This window comes from Zymoseptoria tritici, chromosome 6, assembly GCF_000219625.1.
Source record: "Zymoseptoria tritici IPO323 chromosome 6, whole genome shotgun sequence".
Classification (NCBI taxonomy): domain Eukaryota; kingdom Fungi; phylum Ascomycota; class Dothideomycetes; order Mycosphaerellales; family Mycosphaerellaceae; genus Zymoseptoria; species Zymoseptoria tritici.
The window spans coordinates 1,954,088-1,977,303 of NC_018213.1; the positions used below are offsets into that span (position 1 = coordinate 1,954,088).

The 23,216-nt window shown below is 54.1% G+C and overlaps 11 protein-coding genes across 11 annotated transcripts; 6 read left to right on the forward strand and 5 right to left on the reverse strand.

Moving 5' to 3' along the window:
* Positions 1-45: 45 nt before the first annotated feature.
* On the reverse strand, positions 46-737 carry MYCGRDRAFT_94054 (uncharacterized protein; the record flags this gene model as incomplete). Its single annotated transcript, XM_003851704.1, has 2 exons — positions 46-534; positions 594-737. 2 exons carry the CDS (start codon positions 735-737, stop codon positions 46-48), a joined length of 633 nt encoding a protein of 210 aa, XP_003851752.1.
* A 405-nt stretch (positions 738-1,142) lies between these two features.
* On the reverse strand, positions 1,143-3,377 carry MYCGRDRAFT_43300 (ATP-binding cassette Fe/S cluster precursor transporter ATM1; the record flags this gene model as incomplete). Its single annotated transcript, XM_003851703.1, has 3 exons — positions 1,143-2,740; positions 2,791-2,905; positions 2,961-3,377. 3 exons carry the CDS (start codon positions 3,375-3,377, stop codon positions 1,143-1,145), a joined length of 2,130 nt encoding a protein of 709 aa, XP_003851751.1.
* A 323-nt stretch (positions 3,378-3,700) lies between these two features.
* On the forward strand, positions 3,701-5,056 carry MYCGRDRAFT_73407 (uncharacterized protein; the record flags this gene model as incomplete). Its single annotated transcript, XM_003851538.1, has 5 exons — positions 3,701-3,880; positions 3,943-4,061; positions 4,110-4,352; positions 4,404-4,733; positions 4,787-5,056. 5 exons carry the CDS (start codon positions 3,715-3,717, stop codon positions 5,054-5,056), a joined length of 1,128 nt encoding a protein of 375 aa, XP_003851586.1.
* Positions 5,057-5,084: 28 nt separating this feature from the next.
* Positions 5,085-5,809, reverse strand: MYCGRDRAFT_73408 (uncharacterized protein; the record flags this gene model as incomplete). Its single annotated transcript, XM_003851702.1, has 2 exons — positions 5,085-5,335; positions 5,408-5,809. The coding sequence occupies 2 exons, from the start codon at positions 5,807-5,809 to the stop codon at positions 5,177-5,179; spliced, it is 561 nt and encodes a 186-aa protein (XP_003851750.1).
* Positions 5,810-6,134: 325 nt separating this feature from the next.
* Positions 6,135-7,454, forward strand: MYCGRDRAFT_104951 (uncharacterized protein; the record flags this gene model as incomplete). The annotated part of the gene is made up of 3 exons (XM_003851539.1): positions 6,135-6,547; positions 6,633-6,992; positions 7,053-7,454. The coding sequence occupies 3 exons, from the start codon at positions 6,417-6,419 to the stop codon at positions 7,264-7,266; spliced, it is 705 nt and encodes a 234-aa protein (XP_003851587.1).
* Positions 7,455-9,074: 1,620 nt separating this feature from the next.
* MYCGRDRAFT_43902 (NEDD8 family protein) lies at positions 9,075-9,387 on the forward strand (the record flags this gene model as incomplete). The annotated part of the gene is made up of 2 exons (XM_003851540.1): positions 9,075-9,220; positions 9,300-9,387. Coding segments are annotated over 2 exons (234 nt in total), but the record flags the coding sequence as incomplete, so codon positions are not given.
* Positions 9,388-9,808: 421 nt separating this feature from the next.
* Positions 9,809-13,111, reverse strand: MYCGRDRAFT_43403 (uncharacterized protein; the record flags this gene model as incomplete). The annotated part of the gene is made up of 4 exons (XM_003851701.1): positions 9,809-10,396; positions 10,450-12,605; positions 12,664-12,715; positions 12,776-13,111. The coding sequence occupies 4 exons, from the start codon at positions 13,109-13,111 to the stop codon at positions 9,809-9,811; spliced, it is 3,132 nt and encodes a 1,043-aa protein (XP_003851749.1).
* A 261-nt stretch (positions 13,112-13,372) lies between these two features.
* Positions 13,373-13,885, forward strand: MYCGRDRAFT_43335 (uncharacterized protein; the record flags this gene model as incomplete). The annotated part of the gene is made up of 2 exons (XM_003851541.1): positions 13,373-13,543; positions 13,748-13,885. 2 exons carry the CDS (start codon positions 13,373-13,375, stop codon positions 13,883-13,885), a joined length of 309 nt encoding a protein of 102 aa, XP_003851589.1.
* Positions 13,886-14,139: 254 nt separating this feature from the next.
* MYCGRDRAFT_109968 (uncharacterized protein) lies at positions 14,140-15,484 on the reverse strand (the record flags this gene model as incomplete). Its single annotated transcript, XM_003851700.1, has 1 exon — positions 14,140-15,484. The coding sequence occupies one exon, from the start codon at positions 15,265-15,267 to the stop codon at positions 14,140-14,142; it is 1,128 nt and encodes a 375-aa protein (XP_003851748.1).
* Positions 15,485-15,708: 224 nt separating this feature from the next.
* Positions 15,709-16,796, forward strand: MYCGRDRAFT_109969 (uncharacterized protein; the record flags this gene model as incomplete). The annotated part of the gene is made up of 2 exons (XM_003851542.1): positions 15,709-15,754; positions 15,808-16,796. The coding sequence occupies 2 exons, from the start codon at positions 15,709-15,711 to the stop codon at positions 16,794-16,796; spliced, it is 1,035 nt and encodes a 344-aa protein (XP_003851590.1).
* Positions 16,797-17,479: 683 nt separating this feature from the next.
* MYCGRDRAFT_104952 (uncharacterized protein) lies at positions 17,480-18,327 on the forward strand (the record flags this gene model as incomplete). Its single annotated transcript, XM_003851543.1, has 3 exons — positions 17,480-18,055; positions 18,116-18,179; positions 18,236-18,327. The coding sequence occupies 3 exons, from the start codon at positions 17,918-17,920 to the stop codon at positions 18,244-18,246; spliced, it is 213 nt and encodes a 70-aa protein (XP_003851591.1).
* Positions 18,328-23,216: the final 4,889 nt, after the last annotated feature.

Genomic DNA, 23,216 nt, shown 5'->3' on the forward strand with positions numbered 1-23,216 from the left:
CATTTGAATCCATTCAACGTAAGTAAACCTCCCGAAACCAACTACTCAAAACCATTTCGACCACATCTCCTGAATCTCCGGGTCCGCGAGAGCCTTCTCCTCTTCCGTCAACTGGCGGTCAAAATCCCAGTCTTTCACCAAGTCCTCCCACCAATCGTCTCTCTCCTTCTCCACGACAGGCTGTGCGCATGGCTCCGCCCCGCCCGCCTCAGCCCTCATACTAGGCGGCGGCGCAGGGCGAGCTCTCCGTGCTCCAGCTCTCTTGAGAGGCCGGTCCTCCGGCGGTGGTGTCGGCTCACGCTGATGTCGCTCCGCACGTTCGATGTCCGCGTGAGGTTTGGGCGCATATGCCCCACGCTTCGGGATTGGTGGTGCGGACTGTGGTGCTGGGCCGAAGGTCGTTCGTTCGAACGGAGAGTCGCCGAAGGAGGAGCGGGGAGGTGGTCGAAAGCCTCGCAGTGGTGGGCGGCAGGTTGCGTCGTGAAACTCCTCACGCGCAGTGAGGTCCGTGAGGACATCTCTCGCGTGGTTGATCTGGGAGGTGAAAATTCAGCGTCATTCTGCAAAACGCTGTCCCAAACGGGAAGGCTTACTGTCGCCATGACATTGGCGTCGCCCCCTTTGTCTGGGTGGTGCCTCATCGAGAGGACTTTGTACCGCCGGTTCACTTCTTCGGCCGTGCAGGTCTCAGGGAGGGAGAGAATCTCATAGTGATTTTGGTGGATTTTGGGCGCCATGCTTCGAGGAGAGGAGCGCTTCTTGAAGGGTAGTGGTTGTCTCGAGCGGCAGAGTGGTGGTACTGCGGAAGAGAGAAGAAGAACGAGTCTGGCCTGCAGATTGATATGTGTGTTTGTGTCTGATGAAGTGTTGGAAGGCGAGTCGTATGTTGGTATGGAAGGTATCGGAAAGAAACAGAAATGGAACAGGAATCCTTTGCGAGATATATGTCCATTTATGCACTTTTCACCTATTGTCGAAATGGCCGATTCAACACAATAACAAGGAACACAAGTGACAGTGTCAAAAAACTCTACAATGGACCAAAGTGAAAAGTGAGACAGACCCTTGTGTCGATTGTTCTGTATTGTTATTTTCACTGACAAGTGAAGTGAAGATCTCACTGTGTGGCCAAGGAATCGTTTCTACCGCTTCTTCTCCTTCTCGCCATCAACCGTATCTTGATCCTCCACAAACGCCATCTCTTGTGCGCTCCAAAGCTCCCCATAGATGCCTCCACTATCCACTAGCTTCTCGTGTGTTCCTTGTTCGGCCACACTGCCATCCTTCAACACAATGATGATGTCCGCATCCAAGATAGTCCTCAAGCGATGCGCAATGAAGACGCTAGTTCTATGCTTGTCTTTCAGAATCGAGTTGATCTCACCGAGCAACCTCTGTTCGGTGTAAGTATCCAATGCACTCGTTGCTTCATCGAAGAACAGCAGTGGTGGATCCTTGAGGATCAGTCGGCTGATCGCAAGACGTTGTTTCTCGCCTCCGGAGATCATCATTCCACGCTCTCCGACCATCGTCTTGTAGCCGTCTGGTAGGGTCTGTATGGTTTCGTGAATCCTGGCGCGTTGGGCGGCTGCTGTCACTTCTTCAGAGCTGGCATTGATGTTTCCGTAGCGGATGTTGTGCTCGATGGTGTCGTTGAAAAGTGGTGTGTCCTGTGGTACCACACCAATCGCCTTGCGAAGGCTCTCCAATGTGACATCACGAATGTCTTGCCCATCAACCAGGATGCGGCCTTCTTGAACATCGTAGAAGCGGAAGAGAAGTCGGAGAATCGTCGACTTGCCACAGCCGCTGGGCCCGACAATGGCCACCTTCTTGCCGGCTGGGATTGTCAAGTTCAAGTTCTTGACGATGGGACGATCAGTCCGGTAGCCAAATGTGACGTTCTCAAATTTGATCTCTCCGCCTTTGTTGAGAAGCAGCTGCTTCGCATCCTTACGCTCTTTGATGGCCACATCTTCCTTCTGCAGATTGAACAAGGTCTCCATGTCGAGCAAACTCTGGCGCAGCTCGCGGTAGACGCTTCCAAGGAAGTTCAGCGGCACACTGAGCTGGAAGACGAGCTGATTGACCATAACGAGGTCGCCGACTGTCAAGCTTCCTGTCGCAACGCCCTGCGCAGCCATGTACATCATTCCTGTCAATGCAGTCGAGAAGATGAGATTCTGACCAATGTTGAGGTAAGCAAGCGACGTTGCAACTTTGATGCTGGAAGTCTCGTAATTCTTCAGCGCACCGTCATATCGCTTCGCTTCGTATGCTTCGTTGTTGAAGTACTTTACGGCTTCGTAGTTGATCAGACTGTCCACTGCAACTGTTGCACCTTTGTTATCAGCAGCGTTGGCTTGCTTCCGGAACTTTGTGCGCCAGGCTGTCGTGGCGATCGTGAACCAGGAGTAAGCCGTCATGGTTCCAACTGTTAGAGCGGCAAACTTCCACCCATATTGATAGGTCAGGACACCGGAGACCAGTCCAATCTCAAGCGCGGTCGGAATGATGTGGAAGATCATCGATGTCAAGAGGAAGCTTATTCCCTTCGTACCACGATCGATGGCTCGCGTCAGTCCACCCGTCTGACGAGACAGGTGGAAGTTCAGATCGAGCTTGAGGAGGTGCTTGAAGACATTGCCGGCGACCCGACGAATAGCTTTCTGCGAGACTGATGCGAATAGAGCATTCCGGAGTTCTTGAGCGAGCGTAGCTCCTATTCTCGTGGCACCATCTACACTATTGTCAGCACCACGGTGGAGCAGAGGTAATCGAGACTCATACATGCAAATATAGCTGCGCCAGCTACTGTCATTGCTGTGCCGCCCGTAGCTGCAAAGTCGATGTTCATCGAGTCGACAATGTCTTTGAAGTAGAAAGGTACTTGTACATTGAGAACCTACATGTCTATCAATGATCCGCGGTCTAGGATAGATTGAGGATCGAGAGCCTACCTTCGCACCGATCAACAGCCCTAGACTCAAGCTGACCCTGAAGCGTGTGTTGAAGTCGTTCTTAGGCCAAAGATACTGCACCATGTCCTTCATGATAGCCCAGTCCATCTTCCTCTGAGCTGCGTTTGAGACTGTTTGCTCTGACAGTAACGATCCATTCTTCGCCGTCGGCTCAGCAGGCTTCGCTTTCTGCACACCTTCCGGCTGTACGCTCTCCGCCGCTGGCTGCTTCGCCTGTATCTCCTTTTCCGCGGTCCTTGCCCTCGCATCGTCTTTCCGATGCCGAGGCGTACTCGCAAACACTCGTCTCGCATGCCATGCTGCTTGTAGGTAGACCGGTGCACCCAGTCTTTGTGGCCGTAGCTGAACCTTTGCCGGACTCAAAGTTGCCCTCAGGCAAGCCCTGCTGGCTAACATGTCTGTAGCACTGTTCAGGCCATGCAGCTTGTGGGCCGTAGGTCCTTTTTCTCCAAGCTCTTGCCTTTTGCGCACTATTCCGGGCCAAACCGAATCGTCAGTGGTATAAACAGTTTGTTGGCAAGGGGCATGCAAAGGAGGACAACGATGGACAGCAAGGTGTTTTGGTGCGATCGCGTGCTTTAAGCAGAAGTGATGATGACCGACCTCAGATCGATGTGATCGAGCTACCTTAGCCATGCACGTCACTTCTGGAAGCTGCAGAAGCTCGACGCGAAAACAACCTCACCTCTAGAACTACCGACATCAACTACTCAGGCCGAACCAATCCTTCGCAATGCGCCGGAGCGCGCTGGAACATATTTGCTTGTCCTGTCGCTCGGCACGGACAACCAGCAGACTCAATGGCCTCACATCGCGACGATACGTCCAGATCAGCGCGACACCTTCAGAACCGCAGCAAAGTCTAGAACCCAAGACGGCGACCTCAGGTCCTACGGCGGGTGCGTACTGAGGAAGAAGGAAGAGCTCGTAGATCCAACACGGTCGCTAAAACTTGTGTCAGATGCGCGATTCGAAGTGCTCGGCAGCCCATTCTCCCTCCTCTCGGCCTCGATCTCAGCTTCGCAAGCACTCTACACACGGAAAGGAACATTGGTCGGGTTCAGTGGCCGAGCAGAAAATGTGAGAAGCAGGGCAGCCCGGAGGAATTGCGCTGGCTGACCTTACCAGGCCGTCTCTACGCTGTCGATTCTTGAACCATTTCGAAGAGCCTTGCTAGGAGTGCCGTTCCTCTACCAACGCGTAACTTCCACAACACCATACACCGCACTCATAGCCACAAAGTCCTCAATCACGTCGCTCGTGGTAGTACATCTTGACGGGCGATTAGACTGGATGGTGGCGCATCGCAATGCACTTTTGGCGTGGACTGGACACACATTGAGCCTGAAGCCTCGATGGAATATGAAGATGGTATGTGGAGGAGACAAGGACTGTACGGACCACGACTGACATGACTTCAAGAGCCTCGCTCATTGGGGCAGCACGGCAGTGACCGGACGAGGGCTTCTTGCTCTGTCGGGTAAAGGCCTGATCCATCAAATCACCCTCAAGACAGGCGAGGAATATGTCGTTCGGCCAACGAATGTCATCGCGTACAGCATGATGCAGAACGCTCCGCAGCCATATCGATTTAAGTCATCGACTTTCCGAATGCAAATACCGAACCCATTGACCTGGCTTCCCGACACGAGATTCTGGAGAACGATGCGGGAAAGCACTGCGTGGACAGTCATGAGGAATGTCGTCTTCACAATTCGGACATGGACGCGGAGGACTATTTGGGGAGACCGAGTGGGTATCCGATGTTTCGAACATGATGTTCGATCGCTGCTTACATCTCACAGTTGTTCCTGCATTTCCACGGGCCGGCAACAATCCTTGTCCAGTCCCGCGGAGCTGCTATCAGCGATGTGATGACTTCCGAGGAGGTCAATGAGTTCGCCGACAGTCCTGCCGGCTCGGCCCCTCGCGCACTTGCAATCACCTCGCCGGCTGAAGCAGGAGCATCCACTGGAATGCCGGCGTCAAAGCCGTCACCTACGACTTTGAGTTTTGCAAATGTCGGCCAAGACGGCAGGGTGGAATTTGAGAAGACGAAGGCATCCACGCAGTAGTGAGATCGGCACGAGGCATGGCCGCCCCACCCTACGAAACACTCTTCTCATCCTAAAAAGCCACGCAAACCGGTCACCAGACCACGGCCGAGTCGCAAGACATGTACAAACAATTCCAGATCACCGAGGTGCCGCTCTCAGGTCCTTGTAGAAAAACATCTCATCAACCAACATGCCCCCGACCGGACTGACACCATAGTTGGGGATCGTTCCAGCCTCGACGTAGCCCAGCTTTGGGTAGAAATGCTCAGCACCGCTGCCAATCACGGTGTCCAACAGCTACAGAGTAAAGTTGTGTCAGCACGGCGATCAATCTCGCAACGCAGCTTCCTGAGTCTCAGCGCGACTCACCATCAACCATCTTCCCTTTTCCCTCGCAATCATTTCCAGTTTCCCCATCAATCGCCTTGCCAAACCCTGCCTCCTGAACCGTGGACTGACCAACAGCTTCTCCACCCAGCATCTATGCGGCCCAGTCTCCGACGCCGGCATCAGGAGAGTCACCACCCCGACCAGTTCCTCAATACCCCCGGAAGTCTGCGCGAATTGAATCACGATAGCTCTCGTGCCTTTCTCGACCTCCCGGCTGAATCCGGTCCACAAGTCTTTGAGCTTCGTTGGGTGGTCCACGTCGATGATTGATGCTACTGTATGGTCGACTTTGACACATTCGCGGTGGATGTCGCATATGGCCGGAACATGGTGGGCGTGCTTGGTCGGCGAGAAGACAATCGGTTCTGTAAGAGGAGGCATTGCGGCGTCTTTAGATTCTAGGGCCATATATCAAAAGGTCGACAGCCAGTCAATGAAGCTTCGGGCTCTCAACTCTCCAAATATTCCGACGCCTACGTCCAATGCTTGCTTCGTTGTTGGAGCAAGTGGAAATGTGGCTGTGTCACACAATTTCGAAGGCTGCCTAAAATGACTCCAAAAGAATTCACTCTGCTTAAGGTATCCTTTAAGAAGAATCGTTGCCGGTGGCATATACATCGCGATTAGGTAATCGGCGCTAGCGCTTCAATCGATGCCCTGAACCTGGAGCTCTCCCTTCTCCATCATTCGCGAATCCCAACCTGGAATTCCACCCGCGACCGGTCACGGCGTCCTCTTTGCCCGACACACGCTCTTTCGCACGGAGCTTCATCAATCCCCAGGCGGACTTTGCTGTCTCGTCCTTCTCCTGCATCTCTGTCTGAGCGATTGAACCGAATTGCACGGGGGAGCTATTGCCGCCGGCGCATGCATGTGTTGAAAGCTGGCTCTGAGACAACGGTGCTTGGAGCTGTGCTACACAAAAGAGCAGGAGGAGGCTGTGTGTGCAAACGACGTACTTGGATTGGTTTGAAGCAATTCTCGAACAATGGCCGACACTGCGGCCAAGCGCAATAGCATTGCCGGCAAGATTGCGACACCAAAGATTGGAGGCGGCAGCAGCCCAGCTACCTCGTCGCTGGACTCGCTGGAGGTGCTGAGCAAGGCAATTGGATGCCGGTGAGTGTACTTGACTTACGTCCAAGGCAACGCAAACGCGATGGCAGTGAAAGCGCACGATTTCTAACGACGCTATCCTTCATAGAATCAAAATCACCACCGCCGCACCGCACTCGCAGACATACGAGGGAACTCTGTTCAACGCTTGTCCAGTGTTGCATGTGATCGCCATCAATACGCGCGCTCCTCCACCGAACCCTGCGTCCAATGCTGCCGCCCAGCCTGGCGATTACCACATCATCCCGTTTTCTCGCATTCAGAGCTCTCAAGTGATCTCCCTGGCAGGCGCGGAGGGCGTTGCACAGCCCGTCATTGGAGCAGTGGATATCAGACAGCTGCAGAAGCGCGAGGAAACTCGCGTCAACCAGCTGCGTGAGGAAGAGGAGTCTAGGGGTAAAGGAGTCAGTAAGGAGGCGCAAGCCATCTTCGACTCCTTTAGGCGAATGTAAGACTGTCAAGCACTCGACTCTCGGCACAAGATCGATCGCTGACAATGACTTCGCAGCAACGTTCCAGTCCGCTGGCACAACCAGGAGATCATCGTGCTCGAACATGTGATCGTTGTGCCTCCATACCGCCCCGAGGATTGCAAGGCTAGCAAGGACAAGCAAGAGACTTTGATTCGCGTGCGCAAGATCCTCGAAGGCGAACGCAAAAAGTTGCAGGAGAAGGAGGCACGCGAGCGAAGCGCGGCCGTGGGACCACGCAAAGGAGGTTGAGGAAATATATGCTCCGACTCCCACTTACGATTCCAACAGTCCAACTGGCGCAGACCAAGGATTCTCATCACGAAGAGTATTCCCAGCGCCGAGGATGACCCGTCCAAAGCTCGTCACTTGTGTGAAGGAAGTCGAGGGACCATCTGGCGTCATCTGACAATTGTCTTGTACAATCCGAATAGCCAGACAAAGAATGATACCCGAATCAAATGATCTAAAGCACGCCCATTCCGAGCCAGGCTGCCTCGTTGCAAGGATTTGCCGCATCATACAATGGTTGCTTCGATACACTGCCTCGCACAGCGGCAAGAGGTGCTGCACTTCTTCTCTGCTGGCTTAACGGGTCCGTACCAGCCGAGGCCTTGTCGCCGGCTGTGCTGGATGAAGTTGGGCAGGGAGACCGTGCCCGTGCATTATCTTCATTCCCCGAAGGCGTTGAATACACAAGTCCTGCCCTCAGAGCCAGAAGTCCCGCTCGTCCCTCAAGGGTGATGCCGACAGCTCCGTGCCAATGTAAGCTCGAGGAACTGACGGAGCTTGCACAGCCAGGGCGTGTGCAGGGTCATCGTTGACTTTTTACCTCGTAAGGGCCCGAGTCAAAAGCTATATTTATCAAGTCTCCCAATCGCCACGTAACATCGAGCTGGCTTCTCTTTTGCATCAACAAACTCGAATCCGAACTTGAACGACACGCCTGCTCTTCAAGCCAATCGACGCTACCTCACAGCTCAAGACTAAACACAATGAAGCTCACTACTCTCATCGCCGCTGTCATCGGCGTGATGGCTTCGGGAGTCATCGCCGTATGATCGTTCCCTTCAACGAGTCCTTGCGCCGCCCATTGCTAACTCGCGCTCCCATATGATAGTCGAAATATTGCGATCGTTATGCCGTCAAGAACGCATGTCTCGATCATTGCCAGGATAACAAATGGCTGACTGGCGTTTGGTGAGTATTCTATGCCCGCTTCGGATTGATCAATCAACTGTTTGCTGACGCAGAAATCTGCACAGCAAATCCGACGGGCAGTGCCACTGTGGGGTCCAGGCGGAGTAGAGAGGATGCTGCTCTTGTCTGAATGCTTGAGGCGAGATGGTCGAGGAGGGAAATTGGAGTGCAGGAACGGGCAATGGGATGTCAAACACCATTCTGAGGAGCAGGTCGAGTTATCAACAAATCAAGCTCGCGATCGCATGCTACTGTCCAGACGTCAAATGCTCCTGGTATTCAGTCTTGTGCCCACCGCGATTCCCGTCAGCGTGCGAAAATTGTCAGTCCTCAGCCACGTATTGTTTGATCACGCCCAATCTCAAGAACGAGCTACAAATCTTCATCAGTGTGAAAGCTTCTCTGATATTTTTCAATGAGAAGCCATCCGAATTCGTTCCATTCGAAGTCTGGCATGCTGAGCCCATCCGCACGCTCGTGGTATTGAAGGTAGCCTTGAGTCATAGGCTACCTTCCACCGATTCCATGCATCAACGGTGGTCGCATTCTGGTCCAGTGTGAACAAGCTCGAGAAGTTTCCAGCAAAGAGAGATGGTAGTTCGACAGCAATCACATGTGACACCAAAGGAAGTGAATGAAATCGAGCAAACGCAAGCAACAGGCGCATTTGCTAGCGCGGACACAGCTGCCTCAAGATCCCGCCTACCGACCCCACCAAACATCATCACATCCACGAAGCACCTCACCCCATCAGCAATACACCAACCACACGGAAGTCTCCATCGACAACACCGCAACCATGCAGATCAAGTCCGCCTTCCCATCCTCATCCCTCAGCCCATTATCAAGCTAACACACGACGAATCAGAGTCCGCACCCTCACCGGCAAAGAAATCGAGCTGGACATCGAGCCCGACTACAAAGTGCAAAAGATCAAGGAGCGCGTCGAGGAGAAGGAAGGGATTCCACCGGTTCAGCAGCGGTTGATTTATGGTGGGAAGCAGATGTAAGATCACACACCATCAAGCACATCCAACTGCAGTGAGTGCGGGACAGTGAGGACGTAGCTGACGCTTTTGATACAGGAACGACGAGAAGACAGCTGCGGAGTACCAACTCGAAGGCGGCGCGACGTTGCATCTGGTGCTTGCGTTGAGAGGTGGAGTGGCTTGAGCAAAGAAGAACATGGATCAAGAAGAGCGAGGTGGGAGGGTGGAGGCGAGGCGGATGAGAAAAGATACCAAGGCAGTATGGCGGAGAGACAGCTCGGCGTTGTCATGGGCGTTGTCGCTTCTGGCGATGGAAGCGTGAGCACATTAGAAGATGATGGCTGACGAAGGGGTGAGGGTTCTTCGTGAGCGGACGGAGGAGCGTACATGGACGTGGGAGACATAACCCAACACCGCGCGAGGCTGATGTCGTTCGGTCAGATCACGAGCATAGCAAGCATAAATGAATGATTGAGCATCAACTGGTCTTTGAAGTGCTGATTTTCTCCCATGGTAGCACACTGTTCAGTTCTGGTTCATACAGACAAACCCAGCAGCGCGTCCAATAACGCCGCCCATCAACGCCGGATCATCATTCATAACCCTCAGGCAACGCCCGTCAACCTTCGAATACTCCTCCTCGGTCCCTCACCCACAACCTGCACCTTGCCCTCTTGCTCCAACGCGCGAATCGCCTCCGCAAACTCCTGCCCCTCAACAGGCACAGAACTCTGCTCACTCAACTGCCTCACCACATCACCATACCTCACACTCCCATTACCGCTTCTCAACATCTCGTCCAACACACCCAACACACCAATCTGCAAGTCCGCCTTCCTCTTCCTCTCACTCGCGCTCGATCCCTCCGTCAGCAGACCCATGTCGATCAGACCAGTTCTTGCATCAGTAGCAGCCTGCTGCAGCGCGGACTGGATGAGTCGAACAGCTTCGTTGACATCCGACTCCTCGACCGTGAGGGACAGACGCATTTTCGCGTGGGCTTCGGAGAGACGGATCATGCTTTCGAGTTGACGGGTTGTGGCAGTGATGCGGCGTTCCGAGGAGCGGATGTCCTCGCCGAGTTTGCGCATGGCGACGTAGGCTTTTACGAGGGCATCGGCAGCGGGCTGGGTGATGGTGGGGTGGATGTTGGCGCGGGCATATGAGATGTAGGAGGTCAGGAATTCGATGGGCTGGGAGGGGAAGTTAGTATAAACGAAGATTGGTCGGTGCAAGAAATACTCACGAGTATTTCCGCAGTGCTTGCATTCTCTGGCGTGTCTTCTAGGTACATGCCCACCAAATGTCTCGCAAGCTTGCGATCGGCGGACTCGTCGATGCGGTCGAGAACAAGGTAGACCAAATCGAATCTGGAGAGAAGGGTAGGTGGGAGATCGATATTCTGAGGGACTGGCAAATTCGGGTTGTACTTGCTTCCAATGGGGTTGGCGGAGGCGAGGATCGACGTGCGAGCGTTAAGAGTCGTGATGATGCCAGCTTTGGCAATGGAGACAGTCTGTTGCTCCATGACTTCGTGCAGAACGGAGCGCGTAGAGTCCGACATCTTGTCGAACTCGTCGATGCAGCACACACCGCCGTCACTCAACACCAGAGCACCAGACTCGAGGACCAAGCTGCGTGTCTCTGGATCGCGAGTGACATACGCGGTGAGACCGACAGCAGAAGATCCCTTGCCGGAAGTGTACACTCCCCGAGGTGCGATCTTGTGAATGTACTCCAGCATCTTGGACTTCGAAGTAGAGGGATCACCACATAGCAGGACATTAATGTCTCCACGGTACTTTGGTGAACCACCCTTCTCGAAGCTCTTGTTGGTGCCGCCGAAGAGCTGAAGAAGAATGCCCTTCTTAACATCCTCCATTTCGTAGATCGACGGAGCCATCGACCTTGAAAGCAGATCGTAGACGTCCGGACGGGCGGCGATCTCTCTGATCTTGGCCTCTTCCTCCTCGCTGACCTTACGAGTCTCCTGGAGATCACCAGCGGCCTGCTGAGCAAGCTCTTCTTCAATGGTAGTCGGATCGATACCCATACGCTTTGCATCCACCTTCTGCACGTGAACGCAGTCGACGTATGTCTTGAAGATGTTCTTGACGGATCGCTGGCGTGGATTGACACGAACTTGAGTGCACTTGAAAATACCAGTGATCTCAACACGATCACCAGCTTTGCAAGTATCGACAAGCTCGTCGTATGCGCAAATGCTGACGGAGTGTGGCGTCTGACCATCTGGCACGGAGTCTGGTGTCTCTTGCAGCTTGATGATCTGTTTGTCGGTGAAGCCGGATCGGTTGTGCACAATCTGCATGCTATTGCTGGCACTGCACACCTCACGCGGACAGCGAGTTGGCTCGGCGATCTTGCCGCGGTCAATATCGACCTTGACGGTATGATGGCAGACGGAGCATCGGAAAAAGGCATCCTTCATGTCTGGAATGATTGGCGTGGTGCGAATGACAAGGCCCTTGACGGACACGAGCTGGTCCATGTCGCCAGGGTTGAGTTCGCGCAGATTGGTGCTCTTCTCGAGACCGAATGGTCGAACACGGTAAGTGTTTTGGTTGATCTCGGCCAGCAATTCCGTGTCGTCAGTCTCAGGTGCAGGTGCGGCCGCGGCAGGTTGCTGGTCCATGTTGTCCACATCCGAGCTGGGCATAGGAGGCATGGAGCTAGAGTCGCGAGCGCGGTTTGGCTGAGCCTGTTGCGATTGTGTGGAGCGTTTGTCGCTGATTCTCTTCTCCACAATCTCGAGAAGTGCATCTTTGACAGCCGAATCCAGCACTGGGATGATCTCACTTGGGAACGATTGAAGCTGATGCCACAGCTTCCTCGTCCCTGGGTATGCCCTCATATTTCTGCAGTCCAAGTAGAAGCACTTCGAGTTCAGAGCAAGCATGGTCTCCAGCATTCTTAAGTTCTCTTTCTCAAGACCTGGGTCGCCAGGAGTAAGTGTCTCGCCCTCCAAGATCTCTCCATCAGCAATCATGCGGTACTTTTTCTGGAAGTTGAACAAAAAGTCCTTGGTCGCGGCGAATGAATCATTAATAGAAACGTCGGTTCCCCAGATATATCTTGTCGAGCGTCCTCCCAGTTCAGCTGCATCCGAAGTGTTGGGGTTCAGGTTGGAGAATGTGTTGGCATCGGAGATGTCTCCAGCGACTGGCACGCCGTTCTCGTCGACGAATAGCTGTCTCCGTCGTCCGCTGCCCTCGAGCAGATCTGAGTGTACATCGTGTCTCCTGTCTCTAGCGCTTCCAGCTGGTGCACCTGATCGACCGGAACGGACAAACAGGCCGGTCGAACTTGTGCCTTCATGGCGTTCGCGGTTGGCGGCGGGATCTGCAGCATCGGAGCTCGAGGCGTAGTGGACCGGGGAGGAGTCTAGAAAGTGATATCAGTAAAGTGGCAGAGTTATCTCCTCCCGAACGTTGTGGCTCACCTCCAACACCTGGTGCAGCCCTCGGCGTTCTTCCACCCTCACTGCTGCCCATCTGGACGTCATTTCTCTGGCGTAGAGGCGAGCTCCCATGGACACTGCCATTAGCCGGCACACCCAAATTCTGGCTCTGGCTCTGGCTCTGACTTCCCGCAGGGCTGGACTGGAAGAATAACGGCGAGCTGGCTGGCGGCTGCTGGCTTTGGCTATCGGTCTGTTGCGATGCACGCGGTGTGCCTCGCACAGATGCTCGTTGTGAGCGCTGCGATCCACGCGGTGTTCCGTTTGCACTGGCGTTGGCTTCGCTCAGCAATTGTGAGTTCGCGTCGTCGGCTTCAGCAGGATCGCTGGATGGCGGGGCTCGCTGAGAAGCGCTGTTCCGTTGGTTGCGACCATTGGGGGTGTTGTTCGCTGATGACCGCGTCGAGCGTCGACTCGTTGGCGACGACATTATTGCAGTGTGTGTGATGTTGGTGTCGGTGGTTGAAAGAGTTCAGAAAACGAGGGGCACGACCGAATTGATTGACGCGAGCGCGACTTTGGATTTTCGCCTCCGCAGCCAATCAAAGCGCGGCAATCTCAAAGTGCTAAAGTGCACGCATTAGACGCCAACTGGAATACCGGCAAGGCAGCCGAAACACTTTCGACGAGAACATCACCCGGACTTCAATCATCATCGTTGTCGCTCGAACAAGAAGACGTTACAGTGACGATGCCAGCACCATCTCAGCTCTCGATTGCGACCTCCGCGCTCAATCGCCTCGTCAAGGAAAAAGCTTCATACCACAAGGAATTCGAGCAGCAGCAAGCGACAATTGCCAAGCTCGAGGCTGAGCAGAGCACAAGCGAAGACGAGAATGCCGAATATACGTTGAGACAGGAGGTATGTCATGATCATTCATTTGTTTGGTGTTTGCGGTCATGTTGGACGATTATTTGTCCGTGACCTGCGCTGCGCGGTCATCTATGTTCATTTCATCGTTTCGATGGTGCTGTCACAAGCCAGTTCCCTGAGTGCTGGCTGCTTTCCCTTATTCTTTCTGCCATCTTCCAAGTCTTCCGCTGACCGTCCCTCTCTTTCGTCTAGCGCAAAGCACTGGAAGAGACCAAGGCCATGTTCCCTCAGCTCAAAACCAAAATCGAGGACACGAAAGCAAAACTCGAATCTCAGCTTGTGAGTTTCCTCGTGCATACTCAAGCAATGCAATCTTTTTGTACAGCGTGATTTGTTGACTCCTAACCTGTAGGCAAACTCTGACCAGAGCGCACCAGAGGACGTAGCCAAAGCGCGCGAGGCGGTGGCAGCAGCGGAGGCAGCGATCAAGGACTCGTCTTGATGGTGAAGCAAAATGGTAGTCGATTCGCTTCGAGAGAGAGGATGGGCGTTGTTGGCATGCTCGGTGGATGGAGGGCGTGATCGGTCGTAACAGAGGCGGAGTAGGGTAGCTCGGAAGGGGTGCAAGCTTTCAACTTCATGCCTCACTTCTTCACTTTCTTCGGCGCAAAGATACTATCGTTGGCTGGGCGCTTCCGCTTGAGCACACCAGCCTGTTGCGACGGCGTGGCGACGGGCGGCGAGGTCGCTTTTTGGTTTGGCGAGATGGCTGCTGCTGGAGGTGGCGCCATTCTGGAGGGACTTGACTTCACTTCTCTCTGGAGTTGAGCTTCCTTCGCCTTGGGCGCAGCAGAGGTGGTCAGAGCTCGCAACTTTGCTTCATTGCCTTCCCGCTTCTTTTGTTCCGCTGCCGCGATAGCCATTGCCGCGGTTGATGCTGTGCCGTTGCGAGCTCCAGCACGAGCGGGAGCACGGATGATGACATCCTTGGAATATCGCTGATGGTCGGCCATGATGGCTTGCTCGTGAGGAAGTAGCTTACGTGGCTGGATGCGGTGGTTGGCCTCCATCATGGTAGTAGGGACATGTCGGATTTGCTGCTTGCCGGCGGCGAGCTTGCTGGCCGAATCTGGCCCGCGCATGGGCTGTCTCGTCGCTACCGCTCGATTTCTGGCGGCCTCTGCAGTCTGGCGACGGATGTTACCGATGGCGCTGAGACCGTTCTTGCTCGCTGAAGCCTGCCATGGGCGACCTCCATTGTTGGCGGTGCGAGCACGAGCGCGAGCATCAGCGCAGACACGAGCGTCGGTGATCGTACCAGCGAATGGCACGACAGATGGGACAAAGGTAGCAGAGTGTTCAGTCTTCGAGACAGAAGCGCTGACAAGGCTCTTTCGGAGGGCATCTTCTTGTGCGGATTGCAAGAGCTCCTGGTCCTTCGTGAGCTTGCGGTAGACTTTCCACCAGCTGCGTGGATTCTTCGGCTCAATCCACTTCTTCTTGTAATCGGCGATGTCGCGAGCGATGAACTTCTTCCAGAGATCGGCGTCGGCGTCGGCAATCTGCGGACACTTGACTTCCAGCGCGCGAAGTTGTTGCGGTTGGTGAATAGATTTAAGAAAACCTTCAGCGACTTCGTACGGCATGTCGGCGATGTCTGTAATGGCATCGACGTTGCGTTGGAGGGTTCGGATAGCCATTTCGAACAATGTGGGTGTTGGATTCGGAGTCGGTAGTGGTTGTGAAATTGGTGCTGGTTTCGAAGTTGGCATGACGGAAGACTTTTCGAGCAAACAGCTCGAAGTGTAGAGGCTGGAAATGCCAAGGATGAAGTTTTCTCGTATTGTCTATTTTCCTTATTGTTGTTGTCGAATCCGTTTGTCGGTGGATCCGTGAAGCCTGACAGGGGTGCAAGACAGCAAGCAAACGAAGCGCTGCAACTAGCAATCGTGCTTCGAGATTCTCGTGTATTGCCGAACGTCGAAAGTGGCTCTCTGGTGTGTAATATATTGTCCAGACATTGATGGCAGTGGACGCCTGTTCCAATGTAGTGTCCCCCGCGGATTGTACCGGTGAATGTTCATGAGTGGGAGGAGGTGAAGTCGGTTTGTAAATTGTGGCAGGCCGGAAGCCGACGGTCCGCGTGAGCACATCAACTGATCAAATGCGTCCACCTCGTCCTTTGTCAATCATCACCATCACAACGCACAACAATGGCAGACGTCGAACTGAGACCGCTGCCGGAGCAGGCTCAAGAAGGTATGGTACACGATGCACTGATACTACTGATCGAGCTTCTGACTGTCTTCAAGATGCCCTCCATGCGGCCAGACTTCTGTCAGTAGAAGAACGACCATTCCAGCGCGTGACAAAAACCCTGCTCGCGTCCAACTCGCTCCTCCGCCCGTCGCTCACCTACCTACCCTCACCTCCTCCCGAAGGCGAAGATGACTACGACTCCTCCCGCGTCGAGCGCTTCCGCGAAGATGTGCTACTCGACTTTGCCAATCTCGAAAGCAGCATCACTCGCATCCAGCTGATCCTCTCCTCTAACCAACGCGAGCGAGAACGCTATGCGGCTGAGAAAGCCAAGATTCTGGAGACCGCGCAGGCGGTGCGGGACAACACCGTTGAGCTCCGTGCTCACCTCGTCGAAGCGCAGGCAGTGCTGGAGCGAAGGAAAGGCTACGATCTGATGGCGACCAAAATTCTCGACGACACGAAATTGAAGAGCCGCGATGACGCTCGGGCGGATATCGAGAAATTGGAGAAGGAAATCGCGAATCTGCAGGACGAAAGCGCGGAGTATGAAGTCACATGGGTCTCTAGGAGGGAACAATTCGACAACATCGTGCGCGAAGGAGAGGCGATGGTGCGCGCGATCAAAGGCATCAAGGACGACCCGGAGCCGGAGAAGGACGAGAATATGGAAGACGCGGAGGACGATGGAGAGGATGGTGTCAAGGCGAATACGAGCAGGATGAATTCGCCCGGTGCTGATGGCAGGTCGCCTCGTCCGGCTGACACGGGAAATGCTACGCCAATGGTCGAAAGCGGAGAGGGTGGCGGTGCAACGCCCGCTCGACCTACAAATCGATTGCTGGATGTGGACGAGGCGACGAGATCGAGCAGTCGAACCGGTTCACCGCTTGCGCAGCCGGTGCAGATGCCGGATGATGTGGATATGACCGAAGGCGGGACCGCGGAATCGCGGCCATCGACTGCGCATGGTCTAGAGGCTTCAGCTGATCAAGCTGGTACTCCTATGGCCGACGTGGCTGAGAGCATGGACGAATCTTAATCTTAGACCATGAAGAGACACCCAAATGTTGGAGCTCGAGAGTGCGGTGGCAGCGCTCACCGGTGATTTTCCGGCGGTTACCGACATGCGTGCCCATAAGTTACGTCAAGAAAGCACCTGCCGAGATATCCGTTCTCGATGCTTGTCGACCTCCTCATTGGGACAATGTAGGCTCGAGCGTTGGCAATCAAAAAGGAAGTAAAAATATGTATCCTGAGTACTGGAACCCCGGGCCGGCCTTTGAATGAGAATTCGACCTCGCCGAGCTCGCCGAGCTAGCATTAAAAAGAGGATATCGATTGAGTTGTATCACGGCCATTCGTGCGTGCAGTGCAGGAGTGAGGTTACACAGGCTGTCCCGTGCACACAAGGATGGCGCCGGAATAGCGACACTCATCATCAGTGTCTGCAGCGTAGTCCTTTCAACGGTGTGCTTTGACCACACGACATGGGATTTCTGAATCGGAATTTGTTGCTCACGTTTCATCGGCATCTCCGATTTTGCCTGTGCTCATTCCGAAGGTCCTGGATTCGCAACACGCGGACAGACGTCCCATCTCAGTCGCAAATGTCAACGGCTGTAATGGATGTCTGGCGCATATGTACACCGCCGCACCGCTTCGGGGGTCAATGCTGGTGCCGCTGTCCTGATGCTGGTTCGTCCGACCCAGGAGTCCCAAGACCACGGCAAAGCTCTTGAAGCGGCTTTCTGTCTGGAGATGGATCTACAGTATACATTCAGCCCTCCTTGCGCACACGACTGGTGCCCAGACGTTTTCCGCCCGCGTTCGCGACGCGTGACGACAATGGATGGCATTCGAACGCGAAAGAATACCAGTTGTCTTCTTTCGAACACATCGTGAAAGGCTTCGCCCAAGCCAATGCGTCACTCGTCTCATCATGGACCTACGGACTGGATCCCCATCCTGCACACAAGAGGTTCCCTTCCTGTGAAAAGTCAATCAATGCCCATCGGCACGATTTGACAAGTCTTGAGGTCATCATGTTGGCTATGCATCGACAAAAAAACTACGCCGCGGTGCAAAGGAGCAGCGGGGCAGTGCAGGCGTGGTGTCGTTGCTCATACCAATTGGCAACATTGGCAACGTGGCCGCAACAGCATGACGACGGATGTGAACATCCGGCATTACGTGGGGAATCCTGATGCGAAGATGCGAAGAGCGAGGGCATCCCCAACTTCGAAGCCATATTCCAAATTGCAGAAGGCCTCCGTAGTCCGAGACTGTCTCGTACGCCGGGTATTCGTCCATTCCACACTGGCTACGACAACCGCTGACCTTGTATGCTTTGCTCTGTAGTCAGCCTCGAGCCGATTGCTACTGCTAAGCGTGTCGCAAACGACAATCACGCGGCCGACCAGATGTACGTCTTTCAGCACTGCTCATCACCCTGAATTTCTGGCTGACCTACGTCTGTAGACTCAACATGACTGATGTCACTCGCTTCCATCTCCCGGATCATTTCAGAGCTACATACACACATCAAATCGAAAGCCTTGCTTCCCAACGAGGATCGTGTGCTCATGTGCAACGTGGTGAGGTCTGTACAATCTGTTCTCCGCAAACAAATCCTGTCTCCAAAGCAAGAACAGGTGTTCAGCGTCTCCGAGCCAGTCTCACCTGGACAAGACGTCGGTACCTGCCCGGTCCGGGCAACGACCTGGTCCGCGGAAGCCAGCGATAAGTCCGGCATTCACGAGACAGTCAGACAGTCTGCATAGGAGGTGAAGGTCATTGCCTCACCCTGCAGTTCTGTCGGCCAAGGGTGGCCCCGGGACTCTCGTCATCGCTGCCTGTAGAATTGACCGTCAGACGAAGCTCGCACCGCTGTTGCACACACGAACGAGTGGGTCGACCTCTAGCGCCAGTCGTTGACGTGTGAGCAACTGACGATGCGACGAAGGACGACTTCAGGGCGGCGAGCGAGGGCCTCTAAAACGAATCGTTGACTGCGTATTCGTCGTTCTACAGGGCAGCTGTAATCCCGTTGGTCTTCATCGTATCCCAGAGTCGCAAAGAACCGGATCTCGGCGGCTCACATCCCTTCATCCTCGTAATCGTCCAGGTCACCCGGTAATGTCGTCAAGCACGTCACCGCCGGCGCTCGCGGTATGATATACCTCGTCCCACCCGAACCCTTCCTCTGCTCTTTTTGCCCACGCCAGCCTCGACTACCACAGTCTGCAACAGCCACTGCGAACTGATACAAGCAACACCACTACAAACAACATCAATCGAGAAAAATCCCACCATGCAATTCAAGACCCTCGCCACCCTTGTCTTCTCAACCATGGCCGCCATCGCCGCCGCCAACCCCAAGCCAAACCCCGTCGGTGCCATCCTTCCACGAAGCACTCCGTGCCAGTACTACGGTACCCCACTGTGCGATCCCAGTAGGGGAGGTGACTGCTTCTGCTAAGCATCGTCGTGTTCGGCAACGCGAGCGCTACGACTGCGAACTACTGTGAGTCCCTGTGCCCTGTCGCACGTCTCGACTGTCCAGCTGACTTTGGCGAAACAGATCCAATTCAACTTACCTCCTGGTTGACCAATGTTACTCATTCTCCATCCTGGATCACCAATGTCAATCCTTTCATTGGTTCAACCTGCAGACGAGCTTCGGTGCAGCGATTTCGCACTGCTCCTTGCACCCAATGTACCGGTTTTGTTCCAAGTGGTGGCGACAGAGGTAGACAGCTTGAGAAGATATGCTGCTCAATGGTGTACTGGGTATCAGCTCTGAAACAATACGTCTTGCTCGGTCATCTGTCCAGCTCACAGACGTCTATCGTTTTCACCGCACGCCTTGTGAGATTTGCTTCCGTTTCGAAGTTGCCTTTGAACAGCAGCGGGCTTCCTGGCGTGTCTGCCCGGATTCCCGGAGGTGTGCTGCCGGTTGCTTTGCATGACTTCTTGCGTAGGAGGACGAACATCATGAGTTGTTGATCAGGTACAAGACAATGCATTCCACCGGTTTCTGAAAGTCAACACACCCTCAAACCTTCGCGGGCGGCCGACGGCCAGCACGGGTGCACGAAGTCAAAAGTTATGCAGAATTACTCGTGTTTACGTGCTGGCAGGGCGGCAGATGTCTGTCAGCAGCTTAATCGTGCTAGTCGACGTCGCGAGTGGTTAGAATCTGTAAAGTTCAGCTTCTAGGCGTGCACGGGCTGTGTACAGTGTGTAGAAGCTCACACATGATGTGTGAGCGCTCACACACGTTTACACTTTTTAAACTAAACTTTCACGAAACACGCTGTCTAATTGGAAGCGGCTAACAGCCCCCTGCCCTCCGCTGACCGTCCGCGAAGCTGCGGATAACAGCCCCAGATCCCGTGTGATTCGAGCTGCATTAAGTTTGAACTTAGTTCGTGTGTGAGAGCTGTGTTTAACTTTCAGAAACCGGTGGATTCAGACGCGACGAGGAGCGACATCCACCGGGCGGAAGCGGACAGGGAATGAACTCTCTCCGGAAAGTTTGAAGCTGCCTTATTACTAGATACACGAACTGACTTCTTGCCGGAAGTGGTACAGGGGAAGTTCGTCGTACATCCCGACCCAGTTGCGGTCCCGGCTACTGGACGCAGCCCGTGCCCGAACGCTGGACGCAAAGACTGCGTCGCCCAAGACTATTGTCACTGCTAAGCAAGCATGTCATATTTGACACAAATGCTTAGAATGTAACAAGGTATGTCTATGCGTGCAGCACTTGGAGTCCTGCTATGGATCTCTCAGCTGATCAAGACCAGATTTGATTCATTCCGCGGTACATCGGTGTCCGGCTCCTGGTACCATTTCTTCACTCAATCATGCATCCGTCATCGCGCTCTCGCGGACAGCTTGCTCTTGCGTGGTCCTGAAAGCTGGTGGTATGCTCAGGCTTTGCGGCCGAGCTTCGGTGAAGAGGGCGGGTTCTATCGCCCTGCATGGATTACATAGCCAAATGGAAAGTCGGTATCGAGCAATGTGATGTCCATGTGCGTGAACGTGACCGTCGTCCACAGACAAGAACTCAGCGCTGTCCAATGCTCATAGCCCCATCGGTCCAAGGCTCCCTTGTGGACTCATGTCATCGGGTTCCACCTCTGGGCGCGGCAGCAAGAGAGTTCCGTGGTGTACCCCAAGGGATGTTTTTGACTTCTGGCCTTGCTCCTGTATGCCAATACGGTAAACGGGCTTTCGATGCTGACTGCTGACTCGTCCGACAGGAAACTCTCACAGCGAAGTCCTTCGATCTGCCCTCTTTTATATCCTCACTGCTATAATCTGCCTGTCTTGCGTATGCAGGAATGACTGGTGCCAACACCACCAACTTCCTGCATCTTTACAAGAACCATGCGCGGATGAATCTCAGAGCTGTATTTACTCTTCATGTGGCCGGCACTCTGTGGAAGTTGTTCCCAACCTGACCTGTCATCCGGCCTTGTGGACATACAGACTATATCCTGCATGCGGCGATAGCGCTTACGACCGTGAAGAACTCGACCAATGCCCAATGTGGGCAAGATTGGCTCGGAAAATGCTTGACGGTCTCAACAAAACCCGCTGATCAGAGGTCCTGCCAACATAGAAGACGTGGCCCTTGCTGTGGAGGTCGGAAAAGCGTGGAAACGCATCGACGAGATCAGCTTCAGGCCCTGGACAGGTAACGTAATCATGTCGCTCAGGCCGGGTCTCCACGGGCAGCGTTCGTGCACGTCCTCACGCTGTCGAGTCTTGTCGTGTATCCGGGAAGGTACAGCTCGTGGACTGCCTCGGTGCTTCGTGTCGTGCCTTCATCGGGCTGGTAACGTCAAAATTTCTTGCTCGATTGGCTTCGAAGCGTGCAGGGGGCGAACATCAATTCTCGCTTTGTGGAGAACTTGTAGGAATCGTAGCTTCTGCCGGAATAAGCCTTGCTGTTTAGAACTCAATCGGTGCGTGTTTTGGACAGGAGACGGTAGGTGTGTGTTGGGTCGAGAATGCCTGACATCAATTCCAGCAAGACCCGTTGACAAGGTATCGCGAGGCAGTGCAAAGTGGCAGCTTATTCGCCGTGGACAACTCAATCGAAATCTCATTTGGGCAGGAACTCGCGATTTTCGAGAGCTTTCGATGGCTTATTGATGAAGTGCCGTCCGCTCTTGGAAGTCAGGGCATCTGCACGGTGGGAACACCACCTGTGACGTTCTCCCGGGTCCTTTAGTGGGACTGTGGGAGCGGACACCCATCCTTGCCTCGAGGACAGGGGCCTGGACAAGAAGGTTGCTGTCGAGAACTCAACTCTATCGACGCCTGCTTTTGCGCAGAAATCGACGATCTCACGATCCAATGGCTCGGAAAAGTCGGTATCCTGTTCAAGGATTAGCGACTGGTTCTTGCTTTCGGAGCATAGCCTGCGAAACTGGATCACCCTATCAATCAAATTCGAACCGCAGCACATAAGAATTGATCTCGCATTCATATTCGATATTTTCCTTCTCTTCCAACTCCAAGCCAACAGTCTATCACAACTGCCGCAAGCCACGCCAAACACAAACACAACGCACAGCTTCACCATGCACTTCTCCACCCTCACCACTCTTCTCATCACACTGGCCGCCCTCGCAGTCGCGGACCCGATCGCCAAGCCCAAGCCAAACCCCGTCGCTCAAAACGCCCCTCCAGGACGCAGCGAGTGTCCAAAGGCCGGACTGCCAGACTGGCAAGTTCCTGAAAGTGCAAGGCTTGCAGCGTCCGAGACTGTCTCGGGCTGTGAGGTCTTGGGCTCATCCAGTCGTCATTGTCTGAGCGTCCGCTGACCGTTGTGCCCTTCGGCGTTTAGTGTCCCTCGAGCCGACTGCCACTGCTAGGTGTGTCGCACCTCATGCATCATCGACACCAACGACCCGAACTGCCGTGAGTCATCCTGCACTGCTTCACGCCTATGACTATTTGACTGACCTTGACGGGATAGAATCACCACTTTCTCGGATGATCGACGTCACTCATTCCATTTTCCGGATCACCGATGTCACTCGTCACACTTTCGAACCATCAAGGTCACTCGTCACAGTTCCCGGATCAACATCAACATCAATGCCATTCTACCATCTCCCGGACCTCCGATGTTCGGCTACTTGAGCCGCGATTTCAAGACGGTGGTCAAGCCAAGTTTCGCAGACGAGCTTCAGCGAAACGATTTTGCACTTTTGGGTATCTTGAGAGTAGCGGCGAACATGATGTACGATTTGAGTCCTGCAAAGATGTATAGTCAGCTCTGTACAAAGAATCCCGTTCGGACATCTGCCCAGCTCACAAGTGACTCCTGTCCAGTGTGCTGTCTCACTGCCCTGTTGTCCTTTGACCGCTGATGTCCTTCTATCGCCTGTTTCCTTAGTATCGCTGATGTCCTCTGATCGCTGAAGTCCTCTGAGCGCTG